The sequence below is a fragment of the Diadema setosum genome, chromosome 2, assembly GCF_964275005.1.
Source record: "Diadema setosum chromosome 2, eeDiaSeto1, whole genome shotgun sequence".
In the NCBI taxonomy this organism is placed as follows: Eukaryota; Metazoa; Echinodermata; class Echinoidea; order Diadematoida; family Diadematidae; genus Diadema; species Diadema setosum.
In genome coordinates this window covers 1,065,499-1,090,863 of record NC_092686.1, presented here as the reverse complement: position 1 = coordinate 1,090,863, position 25,365 = coordinate 1,065,499, and the positions used below count along the sequence as shown (strand labels likewise).

Below are 25,365 nucleotides of genomic sequence, written 5' to 3'. Positions count from 1 at the left end.
ACAAACTGGTTACAATGCTGTCAGCACTGTTGTACAATTTAGGTGGTATTTTGACAAAAGCCTTAAGAAAAGACAAAACAAATGTGAAAATCTGTAATTCTAGAGCTACTAGTCCTCCAAAAGGTGACAGATCAATCATATTTCCTATGTACAACAGACATACTACATCTAGTTTATTACAGAGTGTGTACTCTGTATGCCAACCTCCTCAGACATGACTGACAGTGCCATATGGCACATACATCAAAGAGAGGTTTCAGACCAATAAACAACTTCTATTGTTCTTTAATCCTGTGTCTGCATTTCTATATTGTGCTTTTTATACCAGGTTGCATAGTGTGAAAACTGTAATGTGAGTTCTTGCTCAACCACAAGCAGTAGTAGTAGCATTCCACACAACAGCTCTTTTCATTAGACACATATTGTGTGTGTGTGTGTGTGTGTGTGTGTCTTTCTTGCAAACGAATGTCTGTATTTTGAACATGCCATGGCAGATGTTGAAAACTAAGCTCTACTGCTTTTATTGGGTGTTAGAGGTCATACTGTTCACACTGTGAATGTGCAATCCAAGTAAAGCAAATCTCAATTGAAAAACACTGCTGGACCGAGACTGACCAAATATGCTGTGAGATACATATTTTGAGACGTGTGATTCTATTTTGTTTTTACATAGTTTAAAAATAAATTTGTTGCCATAACACAGTATTATTCTACACACATTTCCACACACGTTCATTTGAACATGTAAAACCCTTCATTGCTATTATTTGATACTTGCTGTCAGTAATTAGACAACAGTAGGCCTACATGGCAAACTTCGTGGCAAATTTCATTTGTCATACAATTGTATATACAAGGTAGAGACAGAACTAAAATTTTATCACTAGCCAAGAATTCAATCTCTCTTTTTTTTTTTCTTCTTTTTTTTTTTTGGGGGGGGGGTCCACATTGAATGAACAGCTACTTGATGGTCAGACATTCTGACAATTGTTAATTTCAGTTTCAGTTTCAGTTTGATTTCCTTCGACAATGGCCCAAGCCTCTTTTTAAAACTTGGTAACTCTGGCAGCACCTTACAACCTGCCTGTCCACAGTCCTTCAAGTATACTCCAGTTCAACTGCCCTTTACTATTATGACATACCAAAGTATCCATGCACCTCAAGTATCAGTTTACCCATAGCACCAATTAGACAGTATCAGTGTTTAAAGACAAATATGAAGAGCTGAATGTGAAATGCATGAACGGTAAATCTTCACATCATGTGTATTGACTTGTACACATCATGCTCAGCTTTATCTTTAACTGCAACTTAACTTTATCCTTATTTGCAACCTGTGAGCTCTGTACATGTAGCTGACTGCATCTTGTAAAAGTTTATTGGGGATGGGAGATGTTGATTATAAAGGAAATATTCACAATTAATGCAGTCAGAAAGTATCACACTTTGATATTCTTTCCCTATATGCTCTTCCAGCTATTCTCATTGAGTTACTTTCACATGTAATTCATGTTACTTCACTGCTTCCATATTGTTACAAGAGAATGCTTTCTATATAACATGATCATATTTTTATTCTTATTCACAAAAAAGATATTTCCCTCTAAGATAAACAACAAAACAAAAAACTCTTCAAATTGCATTTCAACCATGCTGTCCATACACAAATTCCACAAGCTATGCTGCATGGTTTACATGCCCATAACAGTAAATTAACTCTGCAAAGTAACACTAAAAATGACGAGACATGAAAACTCGTCACATTGAGGACGAGTTAGGTGATACGCTTGTGGTCATCAGATGACAGTCATCTGTGATCGACAAAGAAAAGAATGTGATATAGGCACCTTGAAGTTATATTGAGCGTGCATGCGAAACCGTTTCTGTAACCACTCGGCCACGGGTCATCCACGGAAATGGTAAGACAAAAAAACAACAACAATGTATAGATATAACAGGGGGAAAGTCAATGCCCACTCAACTAACGTGGCCGTGTGAACATCTATTGCATTGCTAGACGGAAAAGCGGCCTTGTAACGACTGAGGTCGCTATGCCATTTCTGGCAACTTGGGAAAAATACGTCCCGCAGACATAAAACCTATAATCGGGTGGTTTTGATACCTTGCCTTTAATCACAATTTTCAATGTAATGACGTCATCAAATTACAAAACAATGACATCGGCTTGAAAGACAATTGTTCAAAGTACAACACCTCAGTCGTCGTCATTACATACTATGATCGCTTTGACAAAGTCAACCTGCAAAATTTGCTGCAGTCGAAGCAATGTGGTCTCCAACACACAAAAAAGAGGGATATGGCGTGTGTGTGTGTCTCTGTGTGTGTATAGGTGCGTTTATATACGAACGTGATTTCTACATGGACGAATATGTAATACAAAATTGAAGAAAAAAAAAAGAGTAAAGTATCTAAGTATTTTGTTTCGTGATCTTGTGGGGTTCGAACCCGCAACCTCACGTCTCTGAGAAGTCGCCTTTAACCACTCGGCCACACGTCTCGACGGGAAAATATGTGGAACGTTATGGACTTGAAAGACAGTTGTTCAATGTATAACACATTCATCGTACGTTGTCAGTTTGCTACTGACACGACAATCTACCATATGAAGATGAGGCAGGTATTAGTACCTGTATGAAATTATTATAGGCATGGTTATCAAATTGCCCTAAAATTTCCTTATAATTGCCTTATTTTTACACACAGTTATGCTATCCCTTTAAACTCGTCACAGTTTAATTAGAATCATTAACATCATACATTAGTACCTTATTCAGTTCCATAGCTGATCACGTTTGCTAATCAATTAAGATTAATTGTCTAGAATGTGTTATATGGCCAACCTGTATACACACGTATATACACACACACAATGCTAAATGTATGTATCAAACATCTGTAACACAACTTTGAACTAACTGTAGGAATTATCGCTGCACTTTAATATCATCCATACTTTTTATCACTATCTGAAACTCCACAAAAACCACTAAATGACAAATAATCATCAATACAGAAGACTGAATACCTTTTTAAAAATGTATAGCTTGTTACATGTATAAATCAGCACAAAGTAACCACGACTACATTGTGTTACTGAATTGATATGAACAAATTTCACTTTGTTAAATATACTATATCAGTTTGAAAAGCCCAGCCTGCAAAATTTTGCAGCAGTCGAAGTAATGCAGTCTCCAACGCAAAACAAAGGTATACTGTGTGAGTGTGTGCGTATAGGTGTGTTTACATGCAAACGTGATTTCTACATGGACGAAGGTGTAGTACTCCATTGAAGAAAAAAAGTAAAAAATAATTATTTTCTTTCGTGCTCTTGTGAGGATCGAACCCGTACGTGTGCAACCTCACGTTTCTAAGACGACGCCTCTAACCACTCGGCCATACGTCTCGACGAGAAAAGTAGAGGAACGTAAACTTATGTACGTGAAAGATGAATCAGGAATCGTTTGGTCCGCATTCCATTCTCATTTTCAGTTTTAAACTGCAAAATTGTCAACCTCATGAGAAGATTTCAAAGAACAAAATGCATGATTACTGCAGCTTATTGTCTCAGCTACAACATACTTAAATTTCAGAGGAAATGAAGCAAAATCAGCTGAGATAAAGGTGCTTAAACGTTGTCAAGTCAATGGATGGTTTTAAAAAAAATCACCTCCCATAGACATAACACGTAAACTTGTCCGATTTTGCATCTTTACTTTCAATCACAATTTAAAGTATGATGACGTCATCAAATTTCAAAACCATGACATAGACTTGAAAGGCAAATGTTTAAAGTACAACATATGTGAATTTGGGATAATATTGAGCTTAAACAACAGAGATACGAGCAAATGAATGTCAGAAACAGTACCTCAAAAAAATCAATTCCACTTTTTTTATTTAAAATGACGATATGATGACGTCATCGCGTTTTCCTGGCAATATTGATACTAGCAATGTTATTTACAATTCACATACTTTTGTAATATGCAATAGAAATATAGGGTCAACGGACGATTTAAAGAGCTATGGCTAAATAAACAAAGACATGTTTTTTCACTATATTTGCAGAAAGACGCGCACGTGGAATTTCAACTTTGACGCCAGTGCATTCCTTTGTTATAGGTCGAAATCGATCGAAAATCAATGGATGTTGTTACTCAAAGTATCAGGAATCCAAATCAGTCAAAAAAATTGCATTTTCATGTTGCTTACGCCCTCTGCGCGCGAAATTGCGCGGACGGACGCGCACGCGAGAAAATGTTTGAAACGCTTAAAATTGTCTGAAACTTCGAGATTTCCCATTGGGAAGTCGTTTTGAGCCTTTTAAAATTTTGACGCGCGCGTACGCGCGCGTAATGAAGACCTGGGTAACTAGCGTTAAAAGGAAGATAGAGCGTGACCTGAACTTCATGTCCACCGAAAATGATACAGAAATGACATCTAGTTATGAAGTTATGATCGATCATGTGACAAGGTCCGAAAATCACAAAATGGCGCCTAGATGACGTCATAGATATGTTACTGTCATGAAAACTTTATTGTGGCTAGATATTGTTATGAGACATGTTGACTGAAAATTTCATGTCATTCCGTAATGTCATTGTTGAGATATTGACGACACAAAATTGTCCAGAAAGAAAGAAGAATAAAAAAAAATAAAGAGAGATTTTGACAATCACAATAGGTGATACGCTGATAGCGTATCACCTAAATATTGCATAACCCATACAATATGACAGTCAGTAGGAGGAGTCAATAAATCTCTCACAAGTGACTGATCATTCAAATTCATGAAAATTCTTCCGTCGTGAATTTAATAACAAAGCAGTACCCGCTGCATGCTATAAGGATTAGAACCAACACTTGCTGTCGGGCGAAAGCTCGGTGGTCTAGTGGAGATGACGCCTGTCCGGTGATCAGGAGGTCGTAGGTTCGAATCCTGCTCGAGTATGTACGCCCATGATTTTTTATCATGGCTACTACTAAAACACTGATCAATTCAGTGCTTATTTACGTCGATGTAGGGCAATTTGTCAATCAGTTGCAAAGTGACTGATCAGCTGCTCATTATTAACCAAAAATCACTCAAGATTTCAAGATCAGTTTCATTGCTCTCATCACAGAATTTATCTCCTAACTAATGCCTAACATACAGCTCAACAATAACCTTTTTTTTTCTGTGGTTGCCCATTTGGGCCACTAAAATCACTGAATTTGAAATGTTGGTGGCCAGAAAAAGAAAATGTAGTGGAAAAAGAAATGTAAAGGCACTAAATAAAAGCAAACATGGTAATCTATTTTGAATCCTAGTTGTCCAATCAGGCAATCAAAAAATTTGATGGCCCCACATCAATATCAGGCCACACTGCTAATGTCAAGCCTTGACTGCTTGGTTTGTTTTAGTATTATATATTTTTGGTTTCTCTTTACCTCTCCTTAATGTTATTTTTTTTTTCTTCCCTTTTCTTTTCTTTCTCTTTTTCCTTCTTCCTATCTGTTTTCCTCCTGCATCCTTAGCTTTAGTCTCTTGTGTATCTGTACTTCGTCTTGTAAATGTAATGTCTTTTTAGCTATGTTTCAATCAGATTCAACTACGTTTTCAAATGTTAAAGGTGCACTCACTTCAAGCTGTGCTGAGTTGTCACCTCCAGTTTATCATTACTGAATTGCTACTGTTTCTACACGAATTGATCTGGAAATAAATGTTCTATTGAATTGAATTGAATTGAAAATCTTTTATGAGCAGAGGACTAGAAATCCATGATTTCAGGTTTCCTTTTCAAATCCACAGTGGAGTTTCCTTGGGCATTTTCAAATGGTATATGGACTGGAGGATAATACAAGGAAATGTTTTAAAAAAATAGATAAACAAATAAGTTGATATGATGGCAGTCAAACAAATATCATCAAAGCTAAATAAAAATTTGAGCACACTCAACTAGAAGTTTATATTATGTGTGGCTTCAATTTATGGTTCATACAGAGGGAAAAAAAATCACAAGAGAAACTGGGTCTGACCTTTCAGAATTCGCCAAACAACACGTGATATTTGTCTTGCCCATTGCTTGATAAGAGAAAATTATTTGCTGCTTCAAAGTACAAACAATAAGTGTGTTGATGCAGGAAATCCTCAGGGAATTTGCTCAGGACTCTAGATAGTGGCATTATGTTGTCAAGATACTTCAACAAACCTGGGCAAGTTTACAGCTTGCATACCAGTTATGAGAAAGTTTGAAGGAACAAGTTCAAGATTTTGATTATGGTCATAATCTCCAATCATTATTCACTGATAACACAGTCAAAACATACACAAACAGAACTTATTCCTACAGTATTTTTTTTTTCTGTGTAGGTACAGCACTACATTGATACTTAAAATTGCATTTTGTGTCACGTGAAAGGGAGGTCACAATTAAAGCATCAAATAATTAAAGATGTATTGCAAGCACAAAACTCTGCATTTTCCACATCTCTGCATATTTTAAAGCTCTTTTGATTGTCGGCTTAATTATTTGATACTGTTTATATCATGTACTTCACAGGCATAATATCTTGCAAATAGATACTTGTGAGGCACTTTCAAAAGTAGTTTAAAATCTCAATTGACAACCATGTTTTCAGAATGAGATATCAGCATCCTCAAAACCTTTTTTATTGTGTCACGGGACTGGTATTCTGTTAATCTAGGATCATAAGGAGAAACATCTTGATGTACAGTATGTAGATGCTTAATTATATCAGTTGACTTTTATATCTAGCCCGAGTCCAATACCTGTCTAGGACAATTTGCAGTAAACCATATTGGTTTTTCAGTTGTATTATAGCATTGGGACCTAGGACTAAGATTAGGAATATTTAATCCATCTCTCTCTCATAATTCAGCTTCTAGGATGCTATGTTCCATTCTTGTCTTGACAAAATAAACAAATATCTATCCTCTATTCATCTGTTATATTCTCTGATTCTAGATAAGATCATATCTCAGAATGATCTACAGATCAGGTAGTAAGGCACCACCATTCAATGTGCTGGTTGTACTTTGCTAGTAATTTATAGTAACGTTATGCTTCTGTCAACCAAACACAATCCCAACATTGAACGGACATTGCAGAAAGTATGGTATTCACACAAATCATAATCTAATTCTTGAATTGTATGACTGCATTGAAACAGCTGAGTTGTAAAAAAAAAATAGCTCAAAAAGCATGGGTTATAAAAATAGAATACATAATTATGAGTTCAGTACTTATTATGCCTATCACTATCAATGTTTTACCACATGTGGCAAAAGTTTGTGTCATCCTTATCAAATTCTATCATATTAATACAGGGTGGTCTAAACCTTGCATACAAATTTTGCTATAGTGAATAATTTTGTTGTGATACATGAAATCCCTTGTGGCCTAGGTACATGATCCTAGAGCAGATCCATTGCAATGAGTCTGGGATATTCGTAGGATGCTATGTCAGCCTCATGTTTTTGACATCTGACCCATGTGAATGGGAAGTGATTGAAAAATAAATTGTCTTTAGGCCAGAAAAGTAAGGCTTTTAATGAGATTTCAAATATATCCGACTCATTTGCTAAACTTTTCTTATTTTCACTATGTCAACAAAAGGCATTTAAAATGAAAGGAAAAATTACGTTGTCATGCAAATTTTTAAGCACTCCTTCTCAATGATTATCCTGTGATATCATGGTGTTTTGCTGTAGGCCCTGATGATAGAAAATGTAACAAACGACAATGCAACCTATTGCTTGATTTGCTTTCATCGCATAACTGTAGACTGATCCTTTAAGTGCACATTTCAGCATGAATGGTCAAAATCAACAATTAATGTTTACTTTCAATCTACATTGTAAGCATGCTCTGAGCATATCTAACAATCCATCAATCCTAATACTGCACTTGCAAGTTACAAAAACAAGATTTATTCTCACAAAATCCCTGAGAGTGCCGGAGTGTCTAAAGCCATGTAGTCAAATTGAGTTGGTCATTCAAATACATTCCAATTCTACCAAAAATTTTACAGCAGTAGGGAAAACATTATGTTGCAAGAAAACCATTTCCCCAATCCATGAATAAAAATTGAGACCAAACACAGCGCAGAGCATTGCTCAGTTCAATAAACTGCCATTGCAAACTGTGGTAATGCTATAAAAAGCCCATCTGACTACAAAACCTTTTCTGCAAGAGTAAGGGCATATCTTATCATACCATTGACCCTCTTTCTTTTCCATTTTTTTTTTTCATCTATTGACTCTTCGAAATGTGCAAACATAGTGGGCAATGCAAAGAATGCCCAGAATTATGAATTGATATCCTATAGAGTCCATTCCTCTTGGCTCATACAATACAAAAGGGGAAGGCGGGACTTGAGTTCACTGAGGCCTACTTCTATTGATTGACCGTGCATATAACCATGGACCTGTAGGTCCATGGTATAACCATGGACCTACAAACGAATACACAGTGTCTAGTAGTTCTAATAGCAGTGACATCATCCATTGGCAAATCTATGCAATTTTTACTGGCCATGAGACATCCTCTAAAGGTCATTAAGAATTGCAGTATGACGGTCTCTAGACACTCAGAAACTAGTTTGTTCTTGCATAATAAGACAATTGCGTTTGTGGGCATGTAGTATCAGACTGAAACATGAATTTGTATAAAAAAAAAACTCACTTTCAAACTAAATCAAGTAAGGTCAAAAAATATTATTTTCCATTGCTAATAGACTAGCAAAGGAAGCATTCAATAGCCAAATGATCATAAAATCATGATGCAAAGAACTGGCTGTGGTGGGAAATCAACCCATTTAAATTTCTTTTGCCATGATTGATGGAACTTAAAGACAATATAAATAAAATAGAAGATTAATAAATGTACGAGAATCACAGAGTACACACACAAAAGAAGAAAGACAAACAGCGATGGAGAACAAGACAGAGAAATAGACATATTGCATAATCTTTCCCATCATTGTACAACAGGTAGGCCTATACAATATATCTAAGTTTACATAAACTAGAGTAACCCAGAGAAAAAGACATTGAAAGAGACTTACAAATGCAAACTGAATGTTTCAAGATACCCAAATACCTGATTATAGTTTTTTTAAATTATAGGTACTGTTTACCATTGGGAGCAGTGATAAAAAAAAAGAAAAAAGATTGAGTTTTACACATACACACATGCATCACATTTGATGCATGTGTGTAGGTCCGTTGTATCACAAAACAACCTACCGTGGTACCGCATAAAAATTTGCAATAAAGTTTAAAGTATAATGTGATATCACTATTCTTCTTTAGAAACCATAACTCTAGACAGTTCATTCTATAAACATTTTATCATATAAACTATTGTTCACACTGTGTAAATTTAACAATACTTAACGTTGATTATCTTGATTAAACATTGGTTGTTTCTATCCCTTACTCACATTTTAGAACTATTTTGAAGCACTAATGCTGGGTTTTTGTTTCATCTGCAAATGATAATTTATGCCTTCAAAGGGACAGACACACAGGAAAAAAAAAAAGAAACTGAAAGAAAAAGTCAGAGAGCATTTAGAGTATAGGTATAAGGATATTGCAACCTAACAGTGAGAACATATCTCAGAGACACTACATTTGCTTGGCCAAAAGGAGAGAAGTGACTGGCATGTCTGTTTATACGGCTGTTGAGTATTCTAGCATGGAAGCAAACAATTCCAGACCTTCACATTCGCAATAGGACCTATTCTTGAGCTTGCTGTCATGCGTGGTAAGGCACACAAAATAATGCCGCTGAGCGAGAGAGAGAGAAAAAAAATGAAGAGTCCTCACGAGGTTTAGCAAAAGGAGGGTGACCCTCCCTTCATCTGAAGGTGGAGTTGCACGGTTGAAAAGTTCCGGACATAGCAGAGCGTATAATGTGTACAAACTATGCACATCTACCACAGACATCCCCTATGGAGGTTCAGGTTGTGTGGCAAGTGTGTTCATTGGGGAACCAGTGGAATGCTGGTCTTACTCTTGGCTTGTTTTGCTATTTGTACAATGAACGGAAAGACCTCCACACTCGCAATTCTGGAACATGTGGTTGACTCCACTCTTTTAGTTGGGTTCACAGAGAGCTATTGTACATGATACTGTAAAACACGATCGGCATGAAATTTCGCGAACTGGAGCCGACAGTATGTTTCAGTAGATAAAAAATTGTACTCTTCGTCTACTAAGATACACACTGTAAAACAAGGAACTGTTCCCGTGCATTTTAATTTCGCGAATTTCAACAGAGCCAAGATTTACAAAATTAAAATGCATGCGAAAGTTCTTGTTTACACTAGATGCATTAAATGTTAGAGGCAACTCATGAAAATTTCACGCGGCAGAAAAGGCTGTCGGCTCCAATTCGTGAAAATTTCATGCCGTGAAAATATTGTGTTTTACAATATGTCAGTTTTCCTCCCAGATGCCCGTTCCTTCAATGTAATGTTCAACAGTGGCAGCAAAATGGAGAGTCAGCATTAAACTGATCAAAAGTAGTCTTATATTGTCTGCTTGCATATAAAGAAGCACAAGTGAGATCATTTGGTATTCTGTTTATGATTTCCGGGGATTTTCAGAAAAATAATTCAAATGATCATATACCAACCACTAAAATTCTACCCACTACAGACCACCAACCCTGATGCCGTAGGCTAAACATTGCATAGTAGTTCGCATACACTGTGGCATTTAAAGAAATTTTTTTATCAGTTATGTGTAAATTTCACTATATGACTCCCACATATAATCCTTGATGTACAGTATATTCAGTTGATATCTGAATCATTTTTTTTTTCTCAAACAAATGTCACCTGTGTTTGAAATGAAACATCAGTGTATATATTATTTTTTCATTCCTCTAGCAAGTTAGTAATAAAATATTTAAAGTAGATACATGTAAATATCCAAAGTGCCACTTCTTTCCAACCATTGATCTTCCGCACTAACAGGAATCACTATGTGAAATCAAGGGAAAAATTCTACTATCATCTATTCTTCTATTCTAGAAGATGACAACACCTGTTCAATCTTATTTGCATCATAATGCACAATTATCAAAAGCTATAATTTCAGCTACATCATCTTGTGGTTATATCATATATATTACGTGATTACCCCATAATGTTTTGAAAAATGTTACATTCATGACTAAAATAGACAACTCATAAATGATGCAGTTACGACCACTCACAAACAATTTTAATGTGAGATTATTCAATGTCAACAGTGACAAACAGACTTCAGATCAAACATTTATGGCCAGGGTTATAAAACATATGGAGAAGTTGTTAACTTCCTACATGCAGCTACAAATTTTCTCTGATGAGTTCCAGTTCCCTCTAGTATGCATAAGCACAACATCAGTCCTTTCTGGTGTATAATACCTCACTGTTGGTATTAAATTCAGGAATAATGATAATAATAATAAATGTAGCACTTGTGCTGTGAAATTGATCTAGTGAGCTGTTCTGAGGGGCAGAAGGGCATAATCAGAGCAATGTATTACGTAAAAACAAGAAGGGAGCGGTAGAATATACGTAAATGTATCAAACAAATATCTAGCCAAAGAAGATGTGAACATAAGTTGCTACTTTATATTCTGTTAAAACTTTTCTATGGATTCTGTTGATCGGATCCTCAGTGAAAGAGAGATGAGGCTGTAGGAATAAAGCCTTTTTTTCTCCCAGTTGAGATAGTTCTTTGCATTGTTAACTTTTCAGTCCTAGATGAGCTGAGATTTTTGCCAGGGACATATTCTGAAACAAATTTTTGCAAGTAACTTAAAGCCAAAAAATGCAACGCTTTTCATGCACAGTGTAAAATTTTGAATTCTGTTCTTTTAGACACTGGTATCCAATAAAGACCTAAAAGAAGAGGGCTGATAACATGAAACGTATAGACATTCAACAGAGGACCAGAAAAGCAGGATTTTGAACATGTTGCATTTCAGCAAGTTGGTAAGACAGGGTGATGCTCAGTATTCCAAAGGTTTGCTGATCCAAAGATTGAATAAGGTTTATCATTCTGAAACATACAAATTCCCTATACCTAGATCTCTGTCAATATGAAAATGAAATATGGTTTGTTAATGAGAAAATTTGCAGCAATCAAACGTCCATTATTCCAAAAATGGAGTAAGGCTCTTTATTACGGAGGTGCGTTTATCTGAAAATGAAATAAAGTTCATTATTCTGAAGGTTTGCTAATCCAAAAACGAAAAGAAAGTGTGTACAAACCTTCAGAATAATGAACCATACTTCATTTTTCAGACTTAAATTGTACCAACCTTTTCAAAACAAACCTTACTCTGAAAGTGGAAATTTTGGGGCATTTCCCACGACCAGAAACTAGCACTATTTAAAGTAAAAGCACAAGAACATTTTTGCTTGTACCAGTATATGTACATGTACCAGTACGTAATGTCTTGAGAATCTGCAGGATCAAGTAGGCAAAATTCAGCTTACTCGGCAGAGTACAAAAATATCCACTTTTACAGCAATTCATTTTCGGATTCAACGGACCTTCAAAATAGCAAACTGTAAATGATAAGACAATAATTGAGCAGATACTTACCAGGAAGAGGCTTAACTCTCTGATGCAGCTCGGCCAGTGCTTGCAAGTGAATATCATGCTCTCTCTAGAGTGGGGAAACAAAATTGTAGAATAGACACCAAGTGATGACATCGTTATCGACATGCACTAGAAATTCTAAGTACTTCGCTGCCAATTGCTGGCAGGTGAGAGTTGCAAAGAAGAAACTAAACTGTCTGCAGGATCGTGAGGGTTAAAGATCTGGGTGATTAACTGCAAAAAAAAAAAAAAAAAAAAATTGACGTGAGAGTGAAACTTCTCTCCTAACTACCCAGTGGAGGAAGCAATTTATCATACTGCAAACATTATAGCTTGTCAGTCTTAAAGTAAAATTCTGCCCTACAATCAAGTTGAAAGCAATCAATTATTTTTTTTAGTGCACAGTCATAATGTAAAATCATATTATATTGAATTTGTTATTCTTCATTTAATTTCATTTTAAATTTAGTGAAGACTTGAGTACACATGAGAAAAATTGAAGAGTGTTTAAAACCATGACCTCATCTATTCTGTGTTTGCAACAATATCAGTTTCAATGTAAAAACTTAAGACACCATAGCTTTATCAATCATTTTCTTTTTGTGGTTTTTTTTTTTCATATGTTTAGTTAAAGTGCTATGGATATTAAACTGTTCATGATGACTACAGAATGAATAATATGCAATGAATTTTGTCATGATTAATACCTGGCTAATGTTATTTCACATCCATCTTTCCTTGCATAGTCATTACACATACTCTCACTTCTGTGTGATGGATGTTCTTAATCACTCTTTTTTGCAATGTATGACTATCGGTATCATAGTACCATTACATGTTTCAAAAATAACAAAGCTTCTAATGTTCATCTGAATTAACCTGTTTTTACCTATTGAGGAAGGGCTGATCTTGTTATAACACATGTTGCCTAGAGACACCTGCCCGAATACACTTGAAACTGGTCCTCAATGAGTTAAGAGTCTTCTTAACATGTAGTGGCACCTTACTTTAAAGAGTACCACGGTACAGATACTCAATACATTGGAAAAAAGCATAATTAAGAACACCCATCACACAGAAGTGAGAGTGTGTGTAATGACTAAGCAAGAAAAAATGGCTGCACTCTAAAAACACAAATGTTGAATTAGCATTTAAAAGGGCCGAGGAGTGGCAACATTTTCAAAGTGTTGGTTTTCCTGCTAGATTCAACATTTAAAATGTTATCTTAAAAGTTGGATGCAACACTTTAAAAAATGCTGTCACTCCTCGGCCCTTTTAAATGTTGATTCAACATTTGCGTTTTTAGAGTGTGTGAAATAACATTAGACAGGTATTAATCTTGACAAAAATCATTGCATATCATCCCTTCTTTGTTTTGAGATTGTGTGTCATCACAAACAGTTCAATATCCATAACTTCTTTAACTACATTAAGTTTTTAAAACAATGACATTTATTTTCTGAATCCTCTACAAATATATGTATTTTTTTTTTTGCTACTATCACTTCAAACAATGGCTTATTACAGTCTTACCTTATGCATTAATCAAAATTTGTATAAATTTACCTCATAAAACGAGGTTTTGTACTAAATATCCCTACATACACTGATTGAACAATTTGTTAATCACCCATTTACTTTGTCACATTTCTGTTCTTAACATTTTATTTTGACACTTCTTAACCCATTGAGGACAAACTGATTATGCTACAAGACACATTTCCCATAGACACCTGCCCGAGTATACATGTACTTGGTACTCGTCCTCAACAGGTTAAGACACTTCTTTGGTGCTGTATTTCTATTCATTGCATCTTGAATCTCTTCATGTAAAGAACAAAAATCAAATAACTCGTCCATCAAGAAAAAGTAACTTTAGTAACATCTACACTATTGACAACCATATTCACTGGAGTTAGTATTAGACTGGGCTGCACATGCAGGTTGATACAGATGAGTTATTATAATCACATACTCACATGTACATCTTTTGTCATTACAATGAATAAGTATCATTTATTAGTGCGCAACATTCTGTACAGCAAACTACAGACAAATTCCTTGAATCATAATCTTTTACGTTCACTTGAGACTACTCTGGGTGATTGGAACACACAGCTGTACTGAGCTGTTTGATGGGAAGTATGCATGCGGTGTGCTTGCATTCACATTTGAAAAATCTTTCCACCCTAAATTTTCAACACACTTTCAACAAAGGAAGAGGGTTATATTTCCCTTTTTAATACAAAGCTACATTTCTTATTCTACGGAAGACAAAGCTAAATATTAAAGTTCATTAACATTGGTGGCCAGCAACGTATTATGATATTTAGCATTTTGTAAACTCTGCGCAACAAAGTAGATTGATCTTATTAGTTTATAGGAAAATTATAAATTGGGTTGGCTGATTAGAACTTGTCATATATGGATAGATGGATGTATCTGCATCCAGCTTTGGGGATCCTACCTTAAAGATGGTATGGGGGGGGGGGGGGTATTGCAGACTATTTCATGATTACATTATAGCAAGCACACACAGAACTCATATTCACAGTCCATCCCCCCTCCCCCACTGACAAAGGAATAAATATGGGTGTGGTTAATTGTAGTTTACGGACACAAAGCAGATGGTCGCAATTCTGCACAGTGACACCATTATAGTATCCCTGACACTCATTAAAACCAGTCACTTGTAAAAGAGTTTTGTTAAATTCATAAGTGCATATATATCAAATACACACACCCATTTTTATGGAGGCAACATGCCAAAAAGAAACATGAATTTCAAACAGCCTATAAAATTTTGTGTTTCGCCGACATAAATTTCGCGCTTGTTTGCCAAATGTCAAGGGGTAGTGACTTTTCTGCAAATGATTAATACTCCTGGCTTTAGGTGTACTTTCTGCTGTGCTGATGATGCATACACATTCGCAAGGATTTTTTTCTCCCCTTTTTATACACATGTTTCCTCGCACAAAAATTCATGTAACCCCATTAAAGAAGACCCCCCTTCCCCCCCCCCCCCCCCCCATGGCAATTCATTTGCTGCCCACAGGGTACATTCGAAAACAAAGAATAACATCAATCACCAAATATGTGTTTCAAAGCATTTGCTCATCGGTAACAGACAACTCCAGTCCCCCTTCCCATTCCCCCCCCCTCCCCCCCCCCCCCAAACCAGCCTGTTAACAATTTGTTATGGGAGTTCTTTAAAGGACAAGGGCACCTTTATAGACATGTGGGTTGAGTGAATGCAGCAACAATAGTAGAACACATCAGTGAGAGTTTGAGGAAAATCTGACAATCCGTTCAAAAGTTATGAATATTTTAGGTTTCTGCTCAGTCACGGCTGGATGAGAAGACTACTATACATTGTGATGTCACATGTGTACAACGATATTTTTGTAAAGAAAGAATAAAGAAAATGCAACATATTTTCACTTTTCTCGCATAACAAAAGAATACTCAACTTCTCTCTTTCAGAAGGCAGGGGGAATAATATTACCCTCAACATACGTCAGTAACAAGTTGAAGAAATGTGCACTTTATTCAAAAAGTGAAGTTTTGTGAAATTCTCTTTTTATTTTCATTATATCATTCTATGCATGTGACATCATACACTATAGTAGTCTTCTCATCCAGCAGTGGTTGCACAGGTAATTTAAAAATTCATAACTTTTGAACGGATTGTCAGATTTTCCCCAAACCTTCACTTATGTATTCTACTGATATTGTTGTATTCACTCAATTCACATGTATGTGAAGGTGGACTTGTTCTTTCATGTATCCAAGCTGAGCCAGCCTTCCCTCTCCATGGTATTCCCATGCTACAAGGTCTTTAGACAAGTACACTGTATGCACACTGATTTGTGATCATCGTCTTCTACAGCACTGAACATGTGTCACTGGGAATCAAAATCTTATCATTTCACAAAAGGCCAGTAAAATTTTAAATTGAGCAGTTCTCATATCAAGAAAACTTGCTGAAAGGGTCATGTAAACCACTCATTACTAGGGTGGAGGCAGTTAAAATGTTGTGTTAGATTTTAAAAAAAAAAATGAGTTGCCATTGCAATCTTCTACAAGCGTAAGCGTGGTACTGTAAATGATCCTCTAGTAAAAATTTTGTGATGATATATCAGGGAATCTGCATGCTACATCAAAGCTGTCATTCATATTACATTGGAACATGCTTAAATTGTAGTTGCATACAATGAAATACAGGACAGCCTCTGTAAGCCCTCAGATGATCTCAATATATAGAATAAACATAGAATAATGTGCACATACATCCAATGTATAATTGTGTACCAGGTAATCATTATGACACTGGGGACTATGAGTGTGATATGAAGTGCAATTACCTGCAAATACCTACATGTACACCTTCTTACCATTTCTTCCATTTTCACTTTTCTGTGGCTGGGACACAAAGAGTGCGTTTTAACATAATGTTTGTTACTTTACCTCCGCCATAGGTATCTAACACAATTTGAGCACAGTGCAAAGTATTGATGATTTGTTGTAGTCTGAGAAAAATATTGAAATTTTCACTGCATCTTTCTTTAAATGGTAGTAATTATCTTCTGAATGTGCAATATACTCCATTATGATTTTTATACCATACTCTTGTATTTGTATTGTGCTGTGCCATGGAATATAACATAATAAATAAGGTCAAATATTGCATTACTAATATGATTATTAGAATGTTTATCATTGGTAGCACAACAATCTTTGGATAGTAAAACAACATTAACATATAGCTAATTTCACTATGCTAACAGTCAATATACAGCCTATATAGCCTATAATAGAAATAGTAAAAAATAGTATTACAAAATAAAATATTATGCTAATATTGATCATAATTGTAATGAGTTTCAAAGCCCAAACCACCAAAATGTAAAATGTGCTTCTTTGAATGAACCAACTAAATACATACCATTTAATGGTAAAAAGATTTCAAATAAAGTAGGATGCACACAATATTAAAGGAGAGTTGTATCTGTAAATCCCTGTATACCCTTTAGTATTCTAAATACTGAAATTACAATCATTATCTCGAAGAAGTTGAGGAGGAGTATAGTATACTGATACACATTAAATAATTTATGGTATACAGCAATCCAACCATGTTCATACAAAACAAAATATTTCTTCAATGATATAATTGTTTCCAACAAAGAAAAAAAAAATCAATTTTAAACCAAAATGAGTACACACCTACAGTGTACGTACTGTATACAGCTATGCTCATCATGTTAGATCACAGTCATACTATATCTTATTCATATTTATGCAAGGAGCTGAAATATTGTAATATTCTCAAGCTGACATGATTGCAGTGTGTATTATGTACCACACATATGTGACCCATACACAAAAATATCTGTGTGTCTATAAAGATACACAAAATTTAAAAGTATTGCAAAGTGGACACAATGTGAACATTAAATTTGTAGGACTTTTGTACACAAATATTGACATTATGGAGTCACTGCAAGCTAGTAGTGGTGGTGCTGATGATGATGGAGGTGGCGATGGTAGTGGTGGAAGTGATAATAGTTGTAGAAGGTCTCTTGATAGTAGTAATATATAACATAATATGGATAATCTTGTTGCTGGTTGCTCCTGACATTTAGTCACTTTGATAACAAACCCAAAATAATATCAAATTTTGGATAATAACATCAAAATTTTCAGACTATGCTGACTTTTGGATGATGCCAAGAAAGTTGAAACTGTGTGTAAGCACTGATACGGTTCCAAGAACAACTCTTTTTTAAAATAAAATTTTGATCATTAAATACTACTACGATAGAGTATTTGTCTATGTTTGGGGGTAGGGTGTACAGACTGTATTATACAGAACATTAATCTATGTGTCCACCATCATTTCACTTGCTTATCTCCTGCAAGCTTTTGCATCTTGGTTTATACTAGTAAACACTATTCATAATATGCTGCAAAATACATGATCTACTGATCAGAACATGTTTTGAACAGTCAGTCTAAAAGTATTTTGCTGTATTCAAGACTTAAAGTTCAGCTACACTCAATACTCAGGAGTAGCAAATATTACAGGAGATGGCACAAGCTGGTTGTACTGGTATATCAAATGAAACAAATGCAATGGTGCTAAAATATGTTGTGCCAATTTCACACTGTTGTGGTGGTGCAGTGTGGTTGATAATCAAACCATATATTGTGGTAAAAGTGGATGATGACTGTAACATGCAAAACCACATTCCACGCCCCATGTGAACTGTTACCAGCTTACATCAACGGTAACAAATCTAATTGTGTGTATGATGACGGTAAATATACATGTAAGATGCATTCACATACACCCAAACCAACTAAAAATCATGATGATTTCAAAGTTAACTCATTTACATTGTGAATCTACTTTATTGAATTTGCCACAATGCTAATATATTCTTTTAATGTTTAGATATAAGTATAATTTGTATGATAAAATTACCATAAAATTTTATTTTTCATCTGGAAGATGGAAAACCCATTTATTCTGCCCATAGAAAGGTCAGCTGTCATAATATACTGTAAAAGTGTAAATTTTTGCGGTGTCAAAATTTTTCACACTTTTCTAGCAACAGGAAAGCAGTGCAAAAAAACACACACACATTTTGCTTGTTATATTATATGTAACATTATTTTATGTCTCGATTCCGCAGAATTAAAACACATGAAGCCCATCTCTCTCAACTGAGGACAAACAATACCTCATGCAATGCAAAGATTTCAACTTTTACAGTACATAAAAATTGAATTCATAATTCATTAAAAAAACTAATGTGATATATACACCATGTGTGAAGAATTAAAATTATGAAATGACATCCCTTCAAGACACCAAGAGAACTTGCAAAGGTAAAAAAAAAAAATAGACTATCTAATGTATCTCTGAATGACTTTGTGGTTAAAAATCTATTCATACTGTTAGTTGTATATTCCTTTTTCTCCTTCCAGTTCCATGAAAGACTTGTTCACTTGCTAAACACATAGAACAATGTAATCTGAAAATAGCATTCATGACCTTAAGAAGCCTACATGTAATTTATGAATAATGGGGGTTGGAGTGGAAGTGGTGGTGGGCAAGACACCATGATAGTACCTACAATGGTGTACTATTTAAAGTGTGGTCAGGATACAGGTTCTGAACTATGCAGCATGACTACCTGCTGTTCATCTGGTAAATTCAAACTTATGAATACTTCACTGCCAAATTTTTAGCTTACTCATATCAGAGTTTACCTTGAACAAAAGCATGCACATACCAGGGAGGTAGAGGAATCCTCCACCTCCCTGCACATACAACTTCGGGCCTTATCCGGTCCACCACAGAAAACACATAACAGAAAAGGGTCTATAAACGTTGGTATGCAGCGGTACACCAGTTCAAACCAGGTGAAATGGTTAATTGTTGGGACAAATCACATGATGGTTTGTTAAGTGCTGATACATGAGGAGGAATCAGGGGCTTTGGAATGTCAGGAATGCAGGCATACAACTTTATGAAATATGGACTTACCTTTGAGACGGGTTTGGCCTGTTCACAGAGCATGATGGAGGGCAACGTGAACAATAATACCATATTCATAAATAGATTGATTCAACAGAGCCAGTGCAAACAATGGGCAATGACGTTGGGCTGTGCAAGAATGATTTCTAATGATTTCCATAGATTTGACTCTTGAATGGGACATGTAACAGCATTGTGCAACAGACACACAAGATTTATACACAGAATTTTTTGATGTTGCTGAACATTACTTTAACCATGACACATTACCAAGGATCCAACAAGCATGCAAACTGGACAACCACAATTATGCACAGTAAATTTGAGGGGAAAGAATAGCAGCACTTGAGATACAGTTTTGATGTATTGAAATTGGGTTTAATTAATTCTTTCATAAGCTCAATTCCCTCTTCACTTAGTTTCTATTTCTGAGTTTTATTTCTACTTATCTATTCATAATCAAGAAAGTAAAAAGTACCTATGTTCATTCTACAGAGCAAAAAGGACACTTAGTGTGAATATGTTTCACCAGTTCATGATCTTTCTTTGGGATATGGAGGAGAATCATCTCTTGTGGCTTAATGTCCTTCTGCTTCCAAAGTGATGAGAGCATGTGTACTTTCATTGCAAGCAACAATCATACTTTAATCCAACAAAAGCAGGTAAAAGTAGTTGATGGATGGATTTGAGGACATCTATTCTAATTCTTGGTTGTTGTGTTCAATGGGAGATATTAGAGAGTTTTAAGGTATCACTTCTGATTCGTGGTCTAAAATACCAGCATGATCACAATCAAAACTCTGATCCACTGTATCTGTCAAGTGCAGCTTATAGGAATCTTTACAATTGTAGTTATGTTGATAATATTACCTAGACAACATACATGTATGTTCATACATCTCCATAATTCTGTTCATATACACTGTAGTAGGCTACAATATTCACATACAACACAACATCTATTTGCTGTATGATATCCAGCATAGTGAGTATAGGAGGAGACTCTCAATTCACACATTGCTCATGACGAATTATGACATTCTTCATTACAGAAAAACAACAAACTACAGTACATGTATAATATTTGACACACAGTCTTACAGCTGTGTTGAAGTCACCATATCTACAAACCACATGTAACAAAGAAATGACACAATATGTTCACACTGGAGACATATAAATGTATATTATGACTCGCAGCCATCACTATCGTATGAGATTCCTGCAAAGAATGTCTATGACAGAAATACTGATTTTCATTTTCATACTTTAGTAACCTTTCTAAAGCTACCCGTACTACAAAGACTCTTACAAGTAAAAGTAACTATGTACCAAGTGATGTTTGAGGCTTCAAATTTGGAACACATCCTTTTTCATGACTCTGGATACAATCCAATGCACTGGGTACCAAATAACTTTACAAAATGTACATGACCTCAAAACACTTGCCAGGGGAAAAGGACAACTACAATAACTTTATGTGATACTACACGTATGTTCTGTTTTACTTCATGGTTATGCATTCCACAGAGTGGAAAAGCATACCATAACCACTGATAACTCAATAAGCTGAGCACATCTTCATCTCCACTTCTGGTTTAGATTAAACCTGATATGAAAGACAACCATAAAGACACTTTGAACACTAACATTGTTTACAAGTATAGGGCATTTATATTGAAATTGGTTAAAAAGGTATCACACGAGCACTAATCATGTTGTAGAACACTGGATCTACACAACATACACTCCATCAATTCTTTCTTATTCCTGTGTTATATTAGACCTACACAGTACCATGGATATCAGACATATCAAAACAAGGAATGCTGGTGAACATTGCCACACTGGGTGTCACAGGAGGACCAATTAGCACAAAAAACAGATGAATTTCTTACTGGTAAATCCTGAGCATGAACAGCCAGATAAGGCTGAGAAGCAAAGCAACCATGTCCACTGCTCATATACTGATAATCACAGCCGTACATACACATCCATGAAGGCGGCTTTAGTATGAGTCAATAAAGGTATCAGAGAAGCGTGCAACAAGAAAAGACAAAAACAATTACTTCTTAAACTACTGAAGAAACCAGTCTAGAAATTGACACATTGACATATACACGTATGAAAAAGATGAGAAAAAGGACTTCACTAAGATAAAATATACATATTCTACAGGAAAATTACAAGGGCTGTTTACACTGAGAGTTAAAAAAAAAAATGGCCGTAAAGAATTAGCAACATTTTGGTGAAAGTTGCTTTTGAAGTAAATGTCAAAAGCCATGCAAAAACACTGCAAGACTTATTGGAATAAAATTTGAAAACAAGTTTTCTAACTGCGTATGAGGTTTGCAGATCTCTGCAATTTTCAATGTAACATTTGCCACATGACTTAACAAGAAATTTGGGTTAATTCCTAAGGGTCACATGAAATTTGAATGGTGAGTGTTCAGCTAGCTGGACAGGCTATTACGTACATCCCACATTGCTTGTTACAGTCATGTACTGCAAAGCCAATGTCATGTGGTGTGCATGGTGGCAGCTAAGACTAGTTTACATTGTAGTTTTCTAGAATGTAGCAACATCACAAGTTTTCACTGCACTGACAGTGTGAATAGAAAAGGTCTAGTATTACAAATTTCAATGCCACAAATTTCCCCCCACTGAGAACAGGTTTATTGTTCATGTCATCTTTGGTGTGAGCAGAAATAAAAGGATTATATTTTAAAAAGCCCAGTTAGGAAAAAGGCACAAAAGGAAAGGCAGTCAGATGTAACAAATGTGACCATTCATGTTAGCATCCAACCTTTAGGGGTACACCATACAGCCATTGCAGTCATATAATTCTAATACTGCTTAGATGCAATTCATACTACTTCTATTTCTCTTAGAAGAAAAAAAAAACAGAAATAAAGAAAATAAATCCATAGTTCTGCTTGTCACTTATAAGCCCTAAATTATTTCTTGAGTAATTTTCTGGTAAAAGGAGTGAAGAGAACTTATCTATATGATGCTAAACATCACAGACATGTGACCAAGGCAGCCAGCCAATACATGTACGACTGGTCCTGCGATATTACACTCTTTTTTAGATGATTCATCGATGATGTCTATACAATCAAAACATTCCTGTTTATGTCTGTGTGACAGATCTATAATCTACATGGGTCAGCTTTTTATCGTGGTGGTAAATTTTCTTTAAATAGTACTACTTAATCATCTACGTACTCCAAATCTTTCCTACTTCAGTAGTATTTCAAATACAAGATGATGAAAGACAATCAGTATTTCATGCAATATACAGGTCGAAGGCAGAATCACACACTTCTACATTTCCTTCTTGTTGAGCTGCTTCTGAAAACAGAAATAAAGACATCTCTGGTTTTACTTTTTTTTACCTTTTCGTGCTTACTCATTTATATGAACCCTTTATTTGCAAAGAGATTAACTGCATGTACCGTACTCATACATCACATACATGTACACAGCCATTGCAAATCTTTGCCTTTAGTTTATCAGAAGACTGGTAAAACTGTAAACACTAGCTGTCCACATTATTCTGTCCAGAATATTACATCAATCTTGTGTCTAACTCTTGTGCTAAAGGATGGAAATTTACAGTGAATTTTAGATCATATTGAAAATTTTGTACCGGAGGCCTGATGATCAAATATTGCACACAGAAAGAAGTTCACTTATTCATTTTATATACCTGGGTCAGGCAGGGTGTATATATACAATACAATCAAATAAAAATCACATTATTCCATAAATATGATTCACTATCATAAAACTGGAATAGGTGACAAATATATCCAGAATGCATGAAGGCACGCATAAGAACATTTACACAATCATCAAAATGCTCTTTGTTTTGTTTGTTTCGGATATTACCAGCTCAACACTGCACTTTCCCAACTGCCAACTGCCAAGCAGTACAGGACACTGAATCGTTGCTCGTGATTCATTTGCATAAAATTTGCCCAGCGCAACCATGGTGCAACTGAGCATGTACTTTACTTATGATGGTGATAGGTCAAGCCTAGTGCTATACATCTATGTGAGCACTACCTGTACAAGACCACCTGCTCCTCTAAAATGTCTCTAATTGCCTCCTAAGAGAAAGTGACAGTCCAAATTATAACCAGACATCACAATGAGAATTCCAGATACTGCCAGAGTGCAGCGAGGACTATGAAACATTTACAGTACTTGGACCAATGAACACAAAATGAAGTCAGTCGGGGAAAGCTGCCACTACAGCTGCATTCACACACCCAAAATTACTGGGTTTTCAGGGGAGATGTTTTTTAATGCAGAAAACATCAAGATGATTTCTGTGAGTGAACACAAAATAATCATTAAAATATCACAATCTCTATAACGATACGAAAATCACTCACACTTGGTTATAATTGCGTGTTTCTTTGTTTTGTTTTTTTAAACTAAGGATAATATGCCCTGCATGGTGCATATGAATGGTATACTCGGACTTTATAAATTTTGTTAATCTCACAATGCAACTTGTTACCATAGGTCCACACACTCAGATGCCTGGGGTCACCTTCAAATCACTACAAGCACATTTTTTTTTTTAAGCACTGCAATAATTTGTCCTGCGTGGTGTGTGTGAACGGTGGCAACTAAAAATCCATTTTTGCATTGCAGTGCAAAAACTGATAACTCCTGTGTTTGAATGCAGCTACTGGGATATACTGGATGATGTGAAACCTGGAGGCCACAGACACAGGGAGACAGTCTCAACAGTACACCCAGGAAACAATAGAGAAAATCAGTATACAATTTCATCATACATCAATAACCCTGCACTAAAAAGATGCTACTGTAAAAGTGGAAATTTTCACGGTGTTGAAATTTTCACAAATTTCGCGCAACCCGAAACTAGCGTGAAAATAAAAGTATGCAAATATTTTTGCTTGCCACATGTCCCTGTGCATGATGTCTTGATTCCGTGGAATTAAAAACACGCGAAGCTCTTCTTGCCCAGCCAAATGCGAAAAATTAGTCGCATGAATATATCCACTTTTAAGTACTGGCAAACAACCTCAATTCTCTTTTAAAAAAAAATAAAATAAAATAAAGTAGATGAATAAGAAATAGCCCCTTCAGGACGGCAACATCACATTCGCATTTTGTGCAATACATTGTAGATCCCATTGATATCTTGTAC

The 25,365-nt window shown here is 35.6% G+C and overlaps 1 protein-coding gene across 3 annotated transcripts in view; it reads right to left on the bottom strand.

Annotated features, from left to right (window-relative positions):
- The window catches only part of LOC140238653 (uncharacterized), a 74,354-nt gene that overhangs the window by 39,503 nt on the left and 9,486 nt on the right, over positions 1–25,365 (bottom strand). For 2 of the 3 annotated variants that reach the window (XM_072318556.1, XM_072318568.1), the window contains exons 3-4: positions 20,184–20,201; positions 12,632–12,695 (exon numbers count right to left, since the gene is read on the bottom strand). In XM_072318556.1, coding sequence (XP_072174657.1) covers positions 12,632–12,695; positions 20,184–20,201 — 82 coding nt within the window. The remainder of the gene's footprint in view (positions 1–12,631; positions 12,696–20,183; positions 20,202–25,365) is intronic. The other variant, XM_072318563.1, reaches the window with a different exon arrangement.